General features: G+C 40.7%; 1 protein-coding gene across 3 annotated transcripts in view; it reads right to left on the reverse strand.

Moving 5' to 3' along the window:
- Positions 1 to 19176, reverse strand: part of LOC116737283 (alpha-2-macroglobulin-like protein 1) — a 30258-nt gene that overhangs the window by 3973 nt on the left and 7109 nt on the right. For 2 of the 3 annotated variants that reach the window (XM_032590347.1, XM_032590346.1), the window contains exons 4-28: positions 18721 to 18773; positions 17309 to 17329; positions 16712 to 16880; positions 16533 to 16617; positions 15903 to 16023; positions 15348 to 15462; positions 15159 to 15268; positions 14660 to 14815; positions 14114 to 14350; positions 13886 to 13949; positions 12731 to 12876; positions 12484 to 12633; positions 12140 to 12370; positions 10987 to 11059; positions 10777 to 10915; positions 9454 to 9679; positions 9241 to 9367; positions 7133 to 7254; positions 5698 to 5749; positions 5479 to 5562; positions 5161 to 5337; positions 4803 to 4884; positions 2630 to 2786; positions 542 to 616; positions 161 to 326 (exon numbers count right to left, since the gene is read on the reverse strand). In XM_032590347.1, the coding sequence (XP_032446238.1) occupies positions 161 to 326; positions 542 to 616; positions 2630 to 2786; positions 4803 to 4884; positions 5161 to 5337; positions 5479 to 5562; positions 5698 to 5749; positions 7133 to 7254; positions 9241 to 9367; positions 9454 to 9679; positions 10777 to 10915; positions 10987 to 11059; positions 12140 to 12370; positions 12484 to 12633; positions 12731 to 12876; positions 13886 to 13949; positions 14114 to 14350; positions 14660 to 14815; positions 15159 to 15268; positions 15348 to 15462; positions 15903 to 16023; positions 16533 to 16617; positions 16712 to 16880; positions 17309 to 17329; positions 18721 to 18773 (3138 nt within the window). Of the gene's footprint in view, positions 1 to 160; positions 327 to 541; positions 617 to 2629; positions 2787 to 4802; positions 4885 to 5160; positions 5338 to 5478; positions 5563 to 5697; positions 5750 to 7132; positions 7255 to 9240; positions 9368 to 9453; positions 9680 to 10587; positions 10727 to 10776; positions 10916 to 10986; positions 11060 to 12139; positions 12371 to 12483; positions 12634 to 12730; positions 12877 to 13885; positions 13950 to 14113; positions 14351 to 14659; positions 14816 to 15158; positions 15269 to 15347; positions 15463 to 15902; positions 16024 to 16532; positions 16618 to 16711; positions 16881 to 17308; positions 17330 to 18720; positions 18774 to 19176 lie in introns of all 3 variants that reach the window. The other variant, XM_032590348.1, reaches the window with a different exon arrangement.

Consider the following 19176-nt stretch of genomic DNA (forward strand, 5'->3'; position numbering starts at 1 on the left):
TTGCGCTCAGTGTCTTTTTCAGAGGTTTCCTTTAGTAGTTCTTGGTGCAGCGCCACCACATTCGAGGAGGTAAACATGTTTTTCAAAGTGTTTGGTTGGTTTGACTCCAATCAAACCGAGTCTACTGGACCATCAGGTGTGAAAACACTCTTCTTCCTACCGTCCTTCTTGGCCTTCTGGTCCAGAATGGTGACCAGTTTGCTCCTCATCTCCTGATCTCCAGCCAGGCTGAAGGTGTAGGTCATCAGGGCCGTGGTGTACAGGTTGTCAAACTCCCCGGCCACAGCATCTTTCAGACATCTCAGGCCCTTCTGGACCACGGGGTCCTGACGCAAAGCAGCCAAACACAAGAAGACACAGTTAGACTGAGCTGGAGTTGACCCGTCTCCTTTTCCTTTAGCAGCTGTGACAGCTTAGTGAGAGAAATACGCTGAAAACACCATCAACTTTTCTAAATATCTTGCAAAAAGTGGTTTGATAACAGTAAAAATTACACTGATCAAGATGAAAAAAAAAGAGAAATGGAGGACATCCAACTGACCGAGGCGACTCGGTCCAGCTCCAGCATAGCAGCGACGATGTAAGCCGTCAGCGACACGTCGTCACTCACTCCTCCCTGTGGAAACACCAGATTATACAGCAACAGGTCAGAGGCATTAAACAATCTGCCATTATGTATCAGTTTTACTCAATATGTGCCAATACGAGTCATTGTGTACCAGTCTGAACTATGTTTTTGGAGACAATTGATTCTTTTTAAATGAATGATGTAATGATATTTACCTCAGTTATAGGTCCTTTAGACCACATAAATCTTCCATAACTGTAATTTTTTAAAATCTTCAATTATTTAGCTGGGTAGGGAGTAACGTTGAAATCCTTCAGTAGAAATGCTTCTTTTTAAAAATTTAGGTTAAAGTTAGTAATCAATACAAGTTCCAAACAGATAAAACTCCTGATTCTGCCTGCTAACAGTCCAGGTTTTAAAATAAGAACTGCAAGATTCTACATGTAAGTTGGTGCATTACTAGAGATGCTCAGAAACGAGCTAGCGACTGACATTTTGTCTGATCTTTCTATGTACGCCCCACAGCTAAGCGCCAACAACAACTCTCTTCAGTTGGAGGTTGTGACTGAAGCGAGGACGCTCAAAGTTACCCGGTTTCACTGTCGATGAGTTAGCAATTAACTCAGAGGAAGACATGAGATTTAAAAGGCCATTTATGAAGGAAACTACTTTCTACAGTGTACACTATGTTTCTGTTGTACATTCAAGCTAACTTTAAACAATGACAGTTCAGTAGATAACAAGAAGGCTGAATGTATAAATGTTCATCTGTTTCATTCTTTTATCCTTAAGGTATGTGACTACAGTATTTAAAGGAACACACACATTGCTAGCAGATTCCAAATGTTAGCCACGCCAAGAGCTAACATTAGATGTTAATGGTTTAAAAATCAAACTCTAAGCAGTTTTCCCCTTTTTTTAAGCTTACCAAATCAAGTACAAATCAGTTTCTTGTCTTCTGCATGTTTAGAATCCATGGACATAAATGTATTTGTGCGTTAACTTTACCAGAATGTTACATCAATGAACAAGCAGAGTGAATTGTGGGGAAAACAATACAATTTGACAAATGATGGAAGAAATGTTCTTCCTCCAGCAACTCTCACACTGGGAAGATTGCTTCTCCAAGGTCAGGCTGATTGATTTTCATCTTGACGGTGTGTTCACCCTCACCTGTAATTAAGGAGCTGGTTGCTATGGTAACTCTTACATTTTATGGAAGCAGTAGGGGTGTACTTTAAAAAAAACAAAACATCTAAATCTGTGGTGTGTGTTTTTATACATGTTGGGTTAGGTGTTAATCAGTTAGAAGTCTCTTGCTCTGCTAACTCCTTTAGTGGTTTGACAACTTCATTAAACAGCAGCACCATGTGGCCAGATGTTGTCACAGCAGGGTCAGCGCACTTAAATAATTATCTTGTGTTCTCATTAATGAATTTACATTTAGCTGTGTTTTTCCCCCAAGCAGCCAGATTTGATCTTTAGAACTTGAAACTATTCCTCAGCTGTAGACGTGATCATGTTCTAAAGCTCTTCTAGAATTTTCTAAAAAGAGTGAAAAGACTAAACAAACTGACATCCATGTGACAAAGTTTTAACATCTTATCATAACCACTGTGGCAAGTGTTTCCTTTCTGGAAGACAAGATGCAGGATTCTGTGTTTCAGTGACAAAATGGGGATATTGTGAAAGCAACAGTTCATGTTTCAATAGAACATGGTTGCAACTTTAACATGAGGACCTTTCAACTTCCAGTTATCGCCAGACTGAAATCAGAGTGTCACCCAGTACAAAGCTAAAGAGAAGCAGAGGTCATGACTGAAGGCAAAAGGTCAGAGTAAGGCAGGTCCTGGTGCTCTGCTGCTGCTTCAGCTGAGATTTCCTGTTTATTGCTGCAACATGTTAACTTATAAGCCGCCCACAAAAACAGCCTCAATACATCTACACTGACGGAGATTAAAATGAATCATCATTGTTCTTCCGATAATCCATGTGATGCAGATTCACATAGCTACATTAAATTCCTGTATTTCCCCGTCCAGAGCTCCTGAGCAGCCGTACCTTCATGCTGTTGTGGAAGAGCTTCCCAACAGACGTGAAGCAGCCGTCGCTCTTCTGCAGTCCGGACAGCCAGGTCCTGGCGTCCTTGATGTGCTGTGGGTCCACGTAGATGTGATCTCTGGCTCCGCCAAACGACTTCATCACAAACGCAGTGAGCCTGGAGACGACAGGCGCGCGGTCAGAGAGGGGCCCGACGATGACCCCCGATACGCAGCGGCAGGTCCGACCGGCTCAATCAGCAGCACTCAGAAACACCTGCTAACTGAAGCAGTGGGGACACTGCAGTGTGTGTCCAACACACTCTACTGCTCACTCTACTGATGTTCTGCAAGGCTAGCAGGTTCAAAACTGTACATACAGGTCCAATTATATACACCGTTTTCAAGTTCCAGAGAAACTACACAGTTTCTGTGTGCAGTCAGAATTCAGAAATTCTGACATCGGTGTTTATTATTTTTAAAATGATCATCAACTAATTTAGTAATTGAATGATCGTTAGCTGGAGAACACAGACAAAAAAAAAAGCCAATTTTGCTGAAAGAGCAATAAAGTCAGAGCATTAATTAAGCCAAAACTCAAATAAAAATACAATTTTCATTTGAGATGAAAAAGAAACTTTTGTCTGTAAATATGTTCCAGCCAGAGCTCCTCCAGTGGCAGTGTTAGATTCGCTTGGTTGAAATCCTGTAAGAAAAATCTCCTATCATTACCTTTTTCTATCCAATTATTAATCAGTTAATCAAATAGTAAACAGATCAGCTGTTTATTATTTGATGTTCAGTCAGATAGGTCTGAGCTTTTCACATGTTGACATTAAAAGTACTTTTTAGCTGAAATTCATCCTTTGCTAAAAATAAAGCGTTCATTAAATGAATGCATCTTTTTAATGTATTTATGACATTGTTGATTGTTTGGATTGATTTATGAAAAATTGGGCAGCAAACGATGCTTAATAGGAAGTTTTTGTTGCTTTTGTTTTTTATCATTTAAATCAGGTGAAACTGCCACATGAAGGTAGAACAGATTTACAGACAAAAAGCTTTTTCATCTTAAGGTTTATATTCTTTATTCAGTTTTGACCTGAATATCTGCTGTGAGGGAGTTCTTCTTTCAGCAAATGGCATGTTTTAGAGTCTGTAGTTAACAACTGATTACTAAGTTAGTTGATGAATATTGTAATACTCCTGATTAATGGTTTCAGCCTGGGAAAAGACTTAAACTTTTGTAAACAAGTGAACAGCCTACATTAACTCTGATCTGTAAACATGGACCACTGCTTTCCTACATGTTCACAGTTAAAGCCACATTATGTGAAGAGTGGGTCTGGTCCACCTGGCGACTATGAAGCCAACACACACACTGGTTTACCTGCTGTTCTTCTTTAAAGAAGCTGACGAATTCAGAGGGACTAAAACTCTGAAATCACTGTGTGCAGGAAAACTGATTTCCTTTTAAATCATTTCAGTTTTACAGCTTCTTTAAGCTCTAATGTGAGTAAATCCTTAAGCCCCAGTTTCTCTCAAACACATGAGGGAAAGGGGGGTGAACACACCCCCACATATTCACCGATTGCCAAAACTACCCAGCCCCCTTTTCGTTAAATCCCCCCAGGCAGCCTCTGCTTTAAGCCCATTAAATGAAAATCTTAATTTTTCTGCAAGCTTCCTAATAAAACTAATGCATCAGGATACTTGCTTTTGGCAGCAGGCAAAGACGACTATGCTTGTGTGTGTGTATGTGTGTGTGTGTGTGCGTGCGTGCGGGGGTGCGTGCGCGTGTGTGTGTTCCTCCCACCATGTCTGGATTGCATTTTTTTGTTCTCTTGTCACATGAAACCAGAGATATGAAAAGCGAACCTTTTGGATAAATGTTTTAAATGCTTCTCGAATGATGCAACTTGAGTCTAACACCAGTTCTATCTTCATGTTTCTGCCCTCCAAACAAACATCAGACACATGTTGGAGTCACTCAATAAAATTATGTTTACTCAACTTCAATCAACTTCAGTGTATGGAGTGTAAATAGGAGCCCATCTATGTGATTTATTTTTATGAATGATCACTTTGTTATTTTAGCACTTATTTTAATAAAGTATATATTATGACTGTATGAATTAATCTGTTCAATCAATATGGAAATGTCCGGATTAAAAGCTGCAGATCATTGTACTTACCAGGTATTTCCAGAGGGGTCGCTGTTCCCGAAGGCGCTGTAGGAGCCGTCATCATGCTTGTAGTTGAGCTCCCTCTGATATCCTACAACACAGAGATGCAAACAGAAACAGAAATACTTTTTAAAAAACCCTTCTTGTTCAGAAGGGATTTCTCCACCTATAGAAAGCCGCCTTCTACTCCTGTTCTGGAAGAGCAACTCTCTGGAGTTTATCTGGCTCTGACATTCTGAGCTCGATTCCTCCTGAGCCTTTTGCTACATTACAACCACCACTATAAAAGCAATCTTTTATTTGATTCAGCTTCACCTCCTCCTCTTGTTGAAGAGGACAGAGAAGAGACTGAGCGAAGTGCCCTCACCGCTCTCCAGGAAGCGCTTGGCCTTCTCCAGGATGGTCTCGGTCAGCTGACCGGAGCTTTTCAGGTAGTTGAGGATGAAGATGTTTGGAGCAAACAGCACCATGTTCTGCTCCCCACAGCCGTATGGCATGGCCAGCAGCTTGTCCAGATTCTGAAGGGCCCGGCCCATCAGGTCACCTGCGAGAGAGGGGCAAAAAAAGGGAGAAAAAAGTCAGACATGTAAGCACACTTTCTGCTTACTAGACGAGGTACCTGTACCCCCAGGGGCCACCAGGGGCCACCAGGGGCCACCAGCAGCCTAACTGCGGTGTCACCTACCCAGGACAGAGACGGACGCTCTAGCTGACCCCTCCACAAACATTTCAGGTCGATGGAGAGAGATTTTCTTCTCCACTGGACCATCTGGTAACAAAAACAGCCATTTGTTGAAATGTGAGCTGGTTTTCTGATAAAAGTCTGATGCATAATGACATGGAGAGATTTTCTCCACAGAAACCTGGAGACCAAGAGACCCAGCTTTGAAGTGCAGACACTGACCTGCAGGACACAGCAGGGCGTTGTGGCTCTTCATCTGCGGCGTTCCTTCAGCCTGACAGAGAGTCACAGGAGAATACTAAGCCTAACATGGTTCAGAATGTACAAGGAATCTGCATCTGCCTGGAAAATCTGAAGTTTTTCACAATATAAAAAATGGGAGAGAAAAATTAGCTCAGTAATTTATTCTGATGATTAACGGGGTCATTTAAGCATTTTTATACAATATTACAAAAGCATTAAAATATTCAAATTATTCAATTCCTTTAAAAAAGAAAAGATTTTACCAGCTAGTGTACAATAACTTAGCATTCCTCTACTGAACGTTTGATCATTTGTAGCAAAGGATGAAACTGCAGCGAATCAATTCAGCAACTGTAATTAATCTGTTTTTGGATTAACAGATTGATTATTGGATTGCAAAAGGTGCTTAGTAAGAGATTTTTTTTCTTTTTTACAAAATTTGAACTGGATGAAGCTAAAACTGTGCCTTGATGAATTCTTGGTAGAATTTACAAAAGAAGTTTGGTTTTTTTAATCTGAAATGTAAAATATATATACTGTTTGAACAGTTTTGGCTTAATTACTGCTCTGAGTGTGTTCTTTAAGCTAGTCTACTCCAGCTAATCGATTACTTAATTAGTTGATGATTATTTCAACAATTAATCCATCACTATTAGTCAAGACAGAAAGATGCTACTCATTAATAACATTTGCTCTTATTTTTACAGACATGAATTTCAGTTAATATATCTGTGACCCTGACAGACGTCTGGTAAGGATGCAGGTCTCCTATTGGTTGATTAAAGTCCAGTAATTTTCCTGCAAGGAGAAACAACAAGCAAAGCCCTGAGCCTCCTTAATGTGGAACATTAAAATATTCAGATATTTTAAATGGAAATAGCTTTGATAAAAAAAAATTAAGAACAAATCAAACAGAGTAAATTCAAATTCAGCCGATATGCAACACTGTATTAATTATGTGTATTCATTATGCTCTTAGAAAAAATGGTTGACAGCTGCATGAAACAAATCACTGCATAAGTAAACAGATAATTCAACCTGTTTCATCTCTAACACAAGGATTATTACACTATAAGGGCAAAACCTCCACATTGATTTTTTAGCAACAATTGCGCATATGAACCATTATGATTCCTATCTAGATCCACTTTATGACATCCATTAATAATCATCAGTTTGTTCTATGGCTGCCTGTCAGAGCTTCTGTTTGTCTGTTGCTATGAGACCTCTGATCTGAAACGTCCAATCAGAACAGAAGAACATCTCCCACCGCTCTGGAAAAACTGCTTTCATCTTCCAAACTGTTCTTTGTTCCCCAGGACAGGCTGACCGGACAGCGTTCACATCAACTCTACAGCTAAAAAGCAGAAGTGTTGCGGTCGCCGCGGTGACGGGCGCTCTGACATTCACTGACCTCCACCAGCAGCGTGCGGACCACCGTGTCGATTCGGCCCACGTCTGGCACCGTGGTTACCTCGTTACCGCACAGATCGCGGGTCCTCAGAGCCTCGGCGCTGACCCTCAGGCTCACGTCGCCTGTGTACACACACACACACACACACACACACACCCCCACACACGCAGGCATTGGGGGTGTTTAATCGATTCCCACCTGTCAGACGTTGTGTGCAAAGGAAGGACGGCTTCCCATCTCATTACCCTTCCTGTTCCTCCATCCTTCCTCGGTTTTCTTTCCTCCTCCTGTTTACCTCCTCATTAATCCCCATTTGTTGCCTTATTATTCCGTGTCTCCATGCAGCTCTGTTTCCCATGCCCTCCCTCGCTTCCTTCACAGCCCATAATTCTTCACACGGAGGACAAGTACAGATCAGCCCCTCAGGGAGAGGTTTCTGAATGTTTCGTCAGAGATACTACCTGACTTGTTAGTACAAGTGATTGTCAGCATTCCTCTGAGGGAGGGGGTTTTGGGGGAAGACGGGATAATGGGGGGGTTAGCAGATTGCGGTTTGACATACATCAGAACCCCCTCTCCATCCCTCCTGACAGAGGCTGACGGGAATCCTCTGTGCTACGGCAACAGCATCAGCTTCCGCCGCCGGCGCCCTCAGTGAGGAGTGATTAGCTTGTTCAGAACTAGCTTTCACTCTGCAGCTGAAGGTTCTGATGGACGCAGCATGCACGTCAACACTTCACTTAATGAAATGCAAACACATGGCAACAGTGAGATGTCAGAATCCAGGTAATGAGAGCTGGCTGGTGTGGTTTACGGAGGGCCAAACGGCCCACATTCTGACACGTTCATACATGACATTTTCAATTCATGAAAAAAAATGAAATTGTTTTATTACAAGTTGGGATTTTTAATGATGAGTTCATGAGCTCATCAGGAATTTATTTACAAATCAGTCAGGTCAGCTTTGATCTGACTGATCAAAGGGGGATTATTTCCAGGAGAAAAAAATTGACAAGACTGTAGTCTAAACTATTATATTACAGGATATGTTTAAAACTGCAGTAGGTAACTTTTTTAAAATATGCTTTTTTGTATAAAACTGTCACCATGTCGTGACAGTATACTATGAGACAGATAATCTGTGAAACAAACAAACAAATCCAGCTCCTCTGGATCCTACACCCTGTGGTCCTACAGCCCTCTGCAGAAATACACACCTGGGTCAGAAACAACCAATCAGAACCAGGAGGAGGGGCTTAGCACTGTCAATCAACCATGTGTGCACTACTCACATCCTCCCTCTGGCTCTCTGCTGCGCTACAGCTTCTGGAGCATGCTGTGAATGTTCAGGCTAGTTAGCATAGCCACCGATGACGAATAAACAGTTTTCCTGGAATGTTTAGTTGTACAGCTGCAGCAATCTTGAGCTTTTACAAGCTGTGAAGGAAAAGGTGTGAGCAGCACATACACAAACCTGATTGACAGCGTTAAGATCTTCCTCGCTTTGATTGGTTGTTTCTGACCAGGAGTGGTGCAAGTCTGCAAATGACTGTAGAACCAGATGAGCTCGTTCTTTTCCACAGATTATATTTGTTAAAACTGTGGCAGTTTTAACAAACATGCAAAAAGTATATTTTAAAAACATGCTACCTACTGCAGCTTTAAAGTTGAAACTTCAAAAGAAAGTAGGATGATAAAAAAATTATAGTTTAATTGATAATTATTGGAGAAGTTTCAATTTGCTATGAAAAAAGAGTTTGTTTGAAGTTATAAATTGTTTTCGTTGTTTCTAAACTTCATGTAGAAACAAGAAAACATGATTAACAAGTTCACTGCTATGCTGATGATACAGCGCTATGTTTATCTGTATTGTTGGAGGTCAGGGGTCACATCCAGGGGCAGTGATTCCTGGGTGTCCAGCAGGAAATCTTAAACCAGGGAAAACTATAAATAAATATGTTTATTCCAAAAGAAATTCACTGACTTTAATTGTTTCCCGTGGTTAGCCTTGCTCTGGTCCTCAGTAAAGAAGACCTTAGTGTTGTCTGTAACAAGCCTACATTTCGGTGTCCATCCAATTAGTTAACGATCAATTTAGTTGTGTGTACCTAGAGCAGTTGGAGTCACAATCCAGGAGAAGGTCTTGCTCTCCTCTCCACACAGACAGATGCTGTACTGGCAGCCTTCACAGTCTCTGAAGGTGAATTGGTCAGACTCAGCCAAAGTTACTTTGACCTGTGAAACAGAACCAAACACTAAAATAAGCCAGACAACTCATGTACTCTTGAGGAAAATGTCTTTGTAAGAATGTGGGTAACCACCATTATGCACTGGGAGAGGTAATTGAAGACGGTAGCTTTCAGTGTGAACACCTCCCCTCTGATGACAGAGTAGGGCAAGGTGAGGCTGACGAAGAACGGCTGGAAGGCGGTGAGCCCGGTGTTGGGCGACACACCAAAACCAGTAGGGGAGACACAGAAGGCGCTGGCTGCCCATTTGGTGATGGTATCAGGGACCGTCTTCTGAAGGCTCGCCGACCCGCCGTCTCTGGACACAGGGCCAGGCAGGGAAATTCAAAGAGTAAGCAAAAGTTCTCATATATTTCTAGAAAAGCACTAAAAAATAAAAATCTTAATCTGGAGAAAGATCGAACAATATGTAAAAATACACAAAGCTAATGCCTTCACACAAGCTATGATAGAGATGCACCGATCGGATATTAATATCTGTATCAGTCCTGATATTGAAAGAAATTCTACACTGAGTCTTGGTGACAATATGCCTGATCCATAAGGGCAGATCTACTCAGTCTAATTCTATGCTTTGTTCTCAGAGAAGTCATGCTCTGTTATTTAATTTTACATTCTATCTCGAATTCTGAACCATTTGAAAGATTTGTTGCAGTTTTTGTACTCGACTTATTGTTTTTGTCAGCTGTTATACTCCTCATTGCACTGACTGAACAACGTAAAATTGTGTTGTTTTTACATGTTTGACCAAGCGTGTGAAGCTGTTCGTGTGCTCGGCTAGTGCAGAGTTGTCAAATTAATTTGTAATACTGTGTTGGGAAAAAAAAACATTTAGTCAATTCAGCCGTTTCTCTGTAGCAGATCAGAAAAGCAGCTGATCCACTCAGATATTGGTATCAGAAGTGAAAAAAGTGGATCGGTGCATCCCTAGGCACAGTTAAACCTACATCTCTACCATTCACCCCTTCTGCCTCGCTCTCCCTCTCTCACACCCTTCACCCATCTTAAAAGGACCCACTCTTCCTAGCTTAAAATCCCTTTTTGCTATGATTACCAGAACCAAATTAATCAGCCATAAAAAATATAGAAGAGTTTAAAAACATTAAGCACATTTTAAAAGTTAAACTGATTGAGTAATTGAAGCTAAACATTAGCAAGAAGCTTTTTTCTTTAGGTCGCATGGTGTTCTCCTTTTCTCCTTATTACCCCACAGTAATAAGATCCCAGATCCAGGTCTCAGGAAACTCTGTTCTGACTGTCTCCTTTTTCTGCTCCTCTGGACCTCTAGCTTCTCCACCTCTAGCCAATGCCATGTTGAAGGCAACAGGTCCGGCCAAGCCTACTTCTAGAACGACATGAAAAGAGAACAATCAGTCGTTTTGCCACAGTACTCACCCAACTGAGACCAGATCCCAGATCCAGGTCTCAAGGAAGTTTTTTCTAATTGTCTCTTTAGGTATTCCAGCTTGACTGTTTGACACTGGAGCGGCTGCCTGGTCCATTTCATCTACCATTGGAAGAGCCTCTGGCATTGCTAAATAAAATTTTAAAATGGTAACAGTGGCTACTTTCATCACCAAGAATGGGCAGAACAACAAAACATACCGTTAAACTTGAACACGAAGCAGTCGTAAGGTTTTTTCACATCTGAGTTTGTCACAATTTTGACTCCGATGTCCTAAATGTGGAGAGACAAAGACAGAAAGAGAAATAATGTAGCATGACCGATGTCATTTTATTGCACATTGTAATATCGTTACTGTATATGAGTAAATGACATTAACAGGGTTGTTAAAAAGGGATTTAATGTTTAGTGTGTTTCCATTAACTAAGAAATGCAGTTAAAATCACATGTGAATATGTCATGAAGTGCAGGTGGTGAGAGGTGGTGAGGCAGACGCTGTAGACCCAGGATGCGATGAATGAATGATTTTAATAATGAAAGTCCATAACAACACAGTCCAACATGGTCCAAAACACCGGGCAGCACGGCTGAGCGGAAGCCAGGGCTCGACGCCGGTAGCAACCGGTTACACAAACTGACAAGATGACGGACTGGGTACAAAGACGACAGCACGCACGTTAGACGCTGAATTGACAAGGACCTGACGAGGAACAAGGAACACAGGTGGAGTTAAATACACAGCGGGTAATCACAGAACGAGACACACCTGGGAACAATCAAGGGGAAGACAGGACAACACGAAGACTCGGGGACACAGAAAACTCTAAATAAATACACAGAAAACACAGAACATGACAGAATAAGTCTGTAAGTGATAAAAAACATGCCACGCCTTCATCTTCCTGCCACTTCCTATCGTCATCTTCTTCATGGCTTGCACCAGTGGCACATCTGGTTGTTAATCATGTGACCGTCTTGAGCATAGCAGTTTTGCAAAATAAACCAATTCTGATACAGGCAAATACACCATCTCATCCTAGTACCAAAACTTTTTATCAACAGTTTTTTGGGTTTTTTTTGTGCAAAATTGCTTAGTTTCCAATAAGCAAAGTTATTTCCGAAATGTCAAATTACACAATTATATGGTCAATGGAAACGCAGCTATTAAAAAAGTAAAAAGGGTCAAAGAGGCTTAGAACTGAAAATGGATCAAGAGGGACGAAAAAAGAAGAGAAGAAATTTAGATCAGGAAATTCAAATGCCTAAGAAGTAGACATGATGGAGAAGTTAAAACAGATGCTATTGTACAGACTGGCCTAAAAATAGAAGAAACTCATTCCAATAAATCTTTACTTTAAAAATGCTGTAGACGTCTATCTTCTGATAGAACGGAGGGATGAAGAGCGAGCGCTTTGGTCGAACGTTGACGTCGACGATTGGTGTCGGAGTGACTTCAGCTTCAGGAACAGGCTGGAACTCAGGAATTGGCCTGGGGATCATGCCGGGGAAGCAGCGGAACGGATCGAAGTCTTCCACCTCGTAGTCGTACCCTGACAGCTTCTGGACCGGCAGCTGGTTAAACACCTGTTAGGACACGAACCCAAAGGAGAGCGAGCTGAACCTTTGTGTGTTTCGTTTTCCAAAGGGGATCACAATGTGTCAGCCTCATCACTTTGACGAGATGCTTGTTGTCATACATAGTCAACGTTGAGCTCCTGCTCTTGCTTCAGCAGTAACACGCTCTGGTCGATGGCTCTGACGGAGCACAGGGATTTGGGGTTGGCCTTCAGTGTCAGCGTGGTCTGCTCTGCTGGGAGCTGCTGAACGGACGAGAACTTCAGGGACACCTGAGGAGCCAACCAATCACAGAGAGGCATAAGGGGGATGCTGTTTTCTCCATGTGTTGGTTAAAAGAAAATAAAACTGTATCTTTGTGTTTCTTACCTTGTTACTGAGGCAGAGCTGAATGGGGAAGTCCTGGCTGTCTGCCACTATCTCCCCATTGGCCATCACAGAGTAAACAATCACCTGGGCAACAGGGGCGAGGTCTATCACCTCACTCAGTCTGACGGTCAGCTCCCCTTTGTTGACTGTAGCGTCGAACAGACACACATAAACAGATGTGAATGATTAAACAGCTGGATATGTTTCAGAGAAATAAGAAATAACAATTTTGTTCTTTGCTAATAATCTGAAGACAACAGCTGCTAAGTTATGAGCACTAGATGAAAATACAAAACAGACCACATTCCATGTCCTGATTGGTCAACAAATCAGAGAAACACTGTGCTCCATGTTTGCCTCTTCTTTTTAAATAAAAACAAATTAACAGACCACTTGAAATGATCAGTTTCTCTGATTTTAGTTTTTATAGGTTTATGTTTGAGTAAAATGAACATTGTTCTTTTACTCTATGAACTACTGTCTCTGAAATTACAAGCAAAAATGTAGCATTTGCAGAAAATGAGAAGTGGCCAAAATAATGTAAGATGCAGTTCTTCCAGACCTCAAATAATGCAAAGAAAACAAGTTCATATTCATTTAGAAACAACAATGCTAATGTCTGAACTCAGGAAGAGATCAGAAATCAATATCTGGTGGAATAACCAGGAGGTTTTCAATGGGGTTCAGTGCAGTGGACTCTTTATTTTATCCAAAGCTGTAACTCATTTTTATCATTTCATTTGCTAAATAAGAGCTGTTGTTTTGCAGTTCCCTTGTTGTCGTCTGTATGAAGAGAAGGCTTGTAAATGTTCCGGTTAACTTAAGTTAGTAGTAAGGTGGCAGGTTACTGGAACACCTTTGGTGTGTGTGGGAGAGCGACACAAAAGGAGGTGAAGAAGTGGGAGTCCAGTCGGTGCCACCCCTCATCATATTAATTACATAAAAAGCTGTCAAATACAAACAAGGCAAATAAAAAAAAATTCCCCATCGCTTTAGCGCTCCCTTTAGGGCTGTGACTCTATTGTCATCTAAATCAATCAGCGAAGGTTGGGCATGCACTATATGTATTGCATATAGTTCATGCCCAGTTTTTGTGCCACAGACTGTCTGTCATTAAGCTTATGCTTTACAGTATAAACTTGATTGGTTTCGTACCAGTTCCTGTTATGACGTTCACTGGGACAGAACCATGACGCACAATTTCACCTTTGGACAGCACCTACAAAGGCACAAAGGCATGTAAGAAGAGAAAATTCTGTCACTTGGGATTTTTTAATACTCTTGTAGTGGTAAAACAAAAGAACTGAATAATTAGGCAAACGAAAAAAATTTTTTGAACATTTTCTTAACATTACTGCAGCAGAAACACAATGCGACACATACCAGGTAGAAGAAGTTAAGGACCGTCTGTCCCTCTTTCACTTCTGTTCCCTGGATGATGTACTGAGCCGTCACAGTTGCATCTCTGTCGCAGGCGAAGCCCTCGCTGATATGCTTGAGCATCAAGAAACTATTGCTCTTGGAATAAGCAGGTGAGACGAACTGGTAGGCCAATCCGTAGTCTGGTCGCCGTAAGTTGGGAACATAAGGTTCGTTTTCCTTTGTATCCTTAGTGAGAACCTGTTCAGTAAGATCAAGGGTTGAATTAGACCATTACTGAAACATACACCAACATCCAGCCGTCTTGGTTTATTCCAGCGAAGGCCAGCGAAGAGTTAAAATAAGCATTTTCATTCAGAAATGGGGACAGAAATCTTGTCATCTAAATTAGTCAGCGAAGGTTGCTCCAAATCCTTCTACAGGTCAACCCACAAATCAGGCAACTGGACTAACAGACAACAAGGGCAACTGCAATGGTTCATGAGCAAACCAGTTAAATCATCTGAAGCACTCCTACAAACAATAACAAACCACAAAAAGTGCGCTGACCTTGAGAGAGACAGAGCTCTTCCACTCAGACGTGTCCAGAGAAAACTGAGCAATGCCTTTTGCGTCTGTTGTGAGCATCATTTTCTTGGAGTCTTCAACAAACAGATAAAGCAGCTCATTGGCAACAGGTTGGCTGTCTGGGCCGACCAGCTTGATCTGCAAATATGAAAGAAAGGTTTTCACAATGTTTATTAGTCACCATTCCTAAGGAAGACACCAGAAACTGGTCATAACATCAGAAGTTTGCTCTACTAAGTATAGAATATGATTGTGGCAAAGAGGTTGACTAATCTTGACACTGAAGAAGTAATCAGAAGTAATCCTAAATCTAGCTGATACCAGCTGTATTAAGCTACTGTAACTTTTTTATGGCAAACAGTGGGCCGCACGTAAAAGTGCCAATAAATCCACTTTGCAAAGGCTGTTGAACAATTTTAGCTGCATCTCTATTAGCAAAACACCAAAAACATGCTAGCAGGTCTTTGATGGAGCTTTTTACCTTTCCTTCAAATGGTATGCCAGGCTTGTATGCTCCAGGTACATCCTCGAAGGTGATAGTTCTGATCTGACTGCTTAGGCTGGCCATCCCTGAGCCTTTAAGAACGACCCCTAGACAGTGGCAAACACATGGGTCACATTCTGGTAGAAACTAGAGTGCAAAACGATAACGAAATTTTTGGGTGCCAACCTGTTCCATCCTCCTGCAACTCAGCATTTAGCTCAAAACGGTCAGAATATGAGAACTTGTTTAGAGCAAACTCTGCCAAGCTCATAGTTTCTGAGGCACATCCACTTTTATCCAGCTGGAACATAAGAAAATATGGACATACTTTACAGGATTTCTGCAGGTTTCATCAACTCAAACTTAAGAATGTTTACGACAAATGAATAAAATTTATCATGACACAAATGTACAACAGAAAATTGCGTGTAAGAATGGAAGTGGTGTCATGTGAGTTTGTGGGAAGACGAACATTGTCCAGGCAACCAGTGATACATTTCCAGTTACCCATGATAAATCAAAAAAGCTAGCTAGCTAAGTAGCAATGGTATTTTAGCAGATAGTAATTAGTAGTAGTGATTAACGTATTTAAGGCCAATTTATTTAAAAGCATTTAAGACATTTTAAGGCCTTAACTTTAGGTACACTAATTTAAGTCTTATTAAGACTTGTGCACAGACTGTACTTTAGCAAACATAAAAAAAGGAAGTGATTCCAGTCCATTTCCTCTGGAATACTCACAGTCAAATCAAAGTTCTTGCAAATGTCATTGTCTGGCTCCTCTGAACGCCAGAAAAATGGAAAGTATTTCCTACAAAACTCGGCTTTAACTCTACCAAGAACAGGTTTCCCATACGTATATCTGCAGACAAAAGACAAAACATAGAGAAAAAGAAATAATTTAGTCAGCCACTAAATGCACAAATACTTGGTAAGATGAAAATTGAGATTTCAAGCGTTTCATCTGTTGCCTGAGAAACTTTTCTGCCTCTAGCTTCTACAGTGTGGCATTTCAATAGGCCAGTATCACAACGACCAGAATTTTTAACATACATTGTCTTTTATATGCAGCAGTCATGTTGGATTTTAAGGTCATTGTTGTTAAAGAGGCCCTAGTCTGAATTCCAAAAGAACAAGAACTAAAAACCTTAGTTATAAATACATCAAGTGTCATAACATGCTGAAGTCGTGCGCATCACAGTTCCGATTTTTTTTTTTTATTGGTCAACCTCCCCAGAAGCCGACGTTAGCTTGAGGTTAAGAAGTTTGGAATTTTGGGATAGTGTTGTCACATGTTTCATTTAACAAAATGTATTTGAGAAAACAAGAAAACATATGCATATTGCAGGTTGGCACTTAGTGGTCACTCACTTTCCACAGATCTTGAATGTGGTCGTTGTGTCCAGGATGGTGATCACACTGGGCAGGTCCACTTTTACCTCAAACTTTGGCAAAACTGCGACAAAATGAAACCAATGAAACAACCTGCAGAGCAACAAACTTTAGCTCGATCAGCCCTTCTCTTGCTCCATATCTCCAGAAAAACTCACCATACTCCTTGATGTCGAATGTGTGCGAGATCTCCTCCTCTTTGTCTGTCACAACGCTGATGGTGTAAGTTCCCTGAGCGGCCTCGGGGATAGAGGCGTGTGACAGGTCCAGGATGCCGCCACCGATCGTCTGATTCAGCCACTGGGCGATGCGGTTTGAATTGGGATCCTACACACAGGAATTTCATTAATACTAATCCTACATAGTGTAAATACTTGACCTCATGGGTTTGTTTGTTTTTTGTAAATTAAATACTGCACTATAATTTAACATTAGTTGGTGAGAATTTGAGCTGACAAGTGTTTTTATTTTACATTTCTAAAAAATATTTGCCTCTGCTATCACCTTTCACTGAGGTTAGGTTTAACTGAATATTAGGGATGTTGGGGATTTTCCCACAAACTCTCAGCTTTCTAACCCTAAGTACCACCTTACTGTGAGATCTGTTACAGTAAAAGGTTAAAGAGATCCACGAGCTTTAACATCAGCCAGACCAGCTGCATTTCTGCATTTTTTATTGCCTCTTTCCTTCTTCCTGCAGGCAAAACTCCTCAGGGAAAGCAGACATGTCAGCATGGAAATATTTGAGTTCTTACCTGGAGTACCACCTCTTTGTACTAAAAAGAAAGAAAGAAAAAAATTTAGTTGAAGTCAAGAGGAGGTGCACAAAACACACTTCGAGCAATTCTCCAGACTATGTCAATCTCAGCTGAAAGGGGTTCCTCTTCTCTGGCAAATACTGTACAGTTATGGGTCCATGCATGCTTTGATAATCTGATTTTTCTTCTTCAAATCCAAAACCAGGATTGGAGAAAGTGTTCTTTGATTTATTTCCCCCAATAAAACTATCTAAACCAATGGTTAAATTGAAAAGAAAAAAAAAATCAAGTAACATAATAATAGAATCCAGGAAATCCCTTTTTTCCAAGGGAGACCTGGACAAGAAGAACAGAGCTGTACAGCAAACAAAACAATAATTAAAAAGGTACGGACAACAATGAAACATTATAATTCAAAAGGAAACTAAAACTCATTTGGTTTACATTTTGTAGTCAAAATATTTGTTTAGAAAAAGATACCTAATATATTCACAAGACCTAAAGTGCGAGGAGGGGTTTTGAGTGAAATCATTACAAGTTTTGTTTTTCTCAACAGCCAAGAGCCCAGACTCTTTGGACGAAGCAAAGCATAGAACAAGGGGCTGGTTTTTACCAGGGTAATGTACGTGACAAACCAAATTGTTTTTCTGTGCTAGAAATTTTATGCTTTTACTTAGAATTACAAAGGGAAAATCCACCTGCTTAAATATCTGTTTATCTGTTTTCAACCATATCAAGAAAAACTCTTCCTTAAATTTAATACACACAAAAAAAGAGAGAAACATCGATGGACTATTAAACCATCACTGGATTGAGTTGTAGGCCCAAATTATCCAGAACATCTAAAAAATGCTTCCTGTTTTAGGTTATTGGTTATTTACAGACCCACGCTTTTCTCTCCGCTCTGGTGTTATCTTGAAGACATGAAAAAAGAGGTATATTCATAAAACCTGCATCCTGTAAGAGCGAAGGGATGACGTCTTTACATTTCCATCTGATTGGACTTATGGAAATAGAAATTTCATGTTCACAGCACGCTGCCATGTTCTCATCTCCCTCATTAGAAACGGGGAGAAAAAAAAAAAAAAAAAAGGCCTGCGCCCGTATTGATTCAGATGTTTAGGTCACGCGCGGTGTGTGCCAAATGAACTCTGACAGCGTGTTTATCGCACCACTCCACACACTGCTTCACGCCCACACCATCTTCCAAAAGCAACAAACAGCACTGCTCCCGCCTCCCACTCTGCCTGAACCAAAATAGACCCCGGTGATCGCTTTCGCTGACTGCTCGCAAGAAATCACAGCCCATTACCGAGTTCCCTAGTCGCAACCCCAACACGTTTCACACGGCTGCAGAACAGTGACAAGATGAGCGGCATAACAAAAATAATAATAAATGTAGAACATACCACTCGAACCACTGGGATGAAACTGGCATCCAAAGAGACAATCCGGAATTTGACTTAAAAAGAGAAGAAAAAAATAATGTTAAATATGAGCAAAACAGCAAACTGAGGGTAAATAGAACAAAGATTATACAACATATTTTATTTTGAGAGGAGAATAAACATAAATGATGTGAATAATCTAATGATATTACTCTAATTACAAAGAACAGGTGGAGTATCTTCTAGTAAAATCAAAACAAAAAAATTGTTAAAGGCATCCTTTGCATTTTATTTTGTTTTAGACGTTGAGTAAATTGTCTGCTTTAGCCTTTAAATAATTAAAAAAATATCTTCAAACAAGACATAAATGTAAAACCCAATAAACTTATAACATACTTTTTTCTTTATTAATATGAGTAGGACTCTTGTGATACAAGATCATTTCTCCTAATAAAGCCAGAGAAATGAGAAATGAGG

The sequence above is a fragment of the Xiphophorus hellerii genome, chromosome 18 (genome assembly GCF_003331165.1).
Source record: "Xiphophorus hellerii strain 12219 chromosome 18, Xiphophorus_hellerii-4.1, whole genome shotgun sequence".
Taxonomy (NCBI): domain Eukaryota; kingdom Metazoa; phylum Chordata; class Actinopteri; order Cyprinodontiformes; family Poeciliidae; genus Xiphophorus; species Xiphophorus hellerii.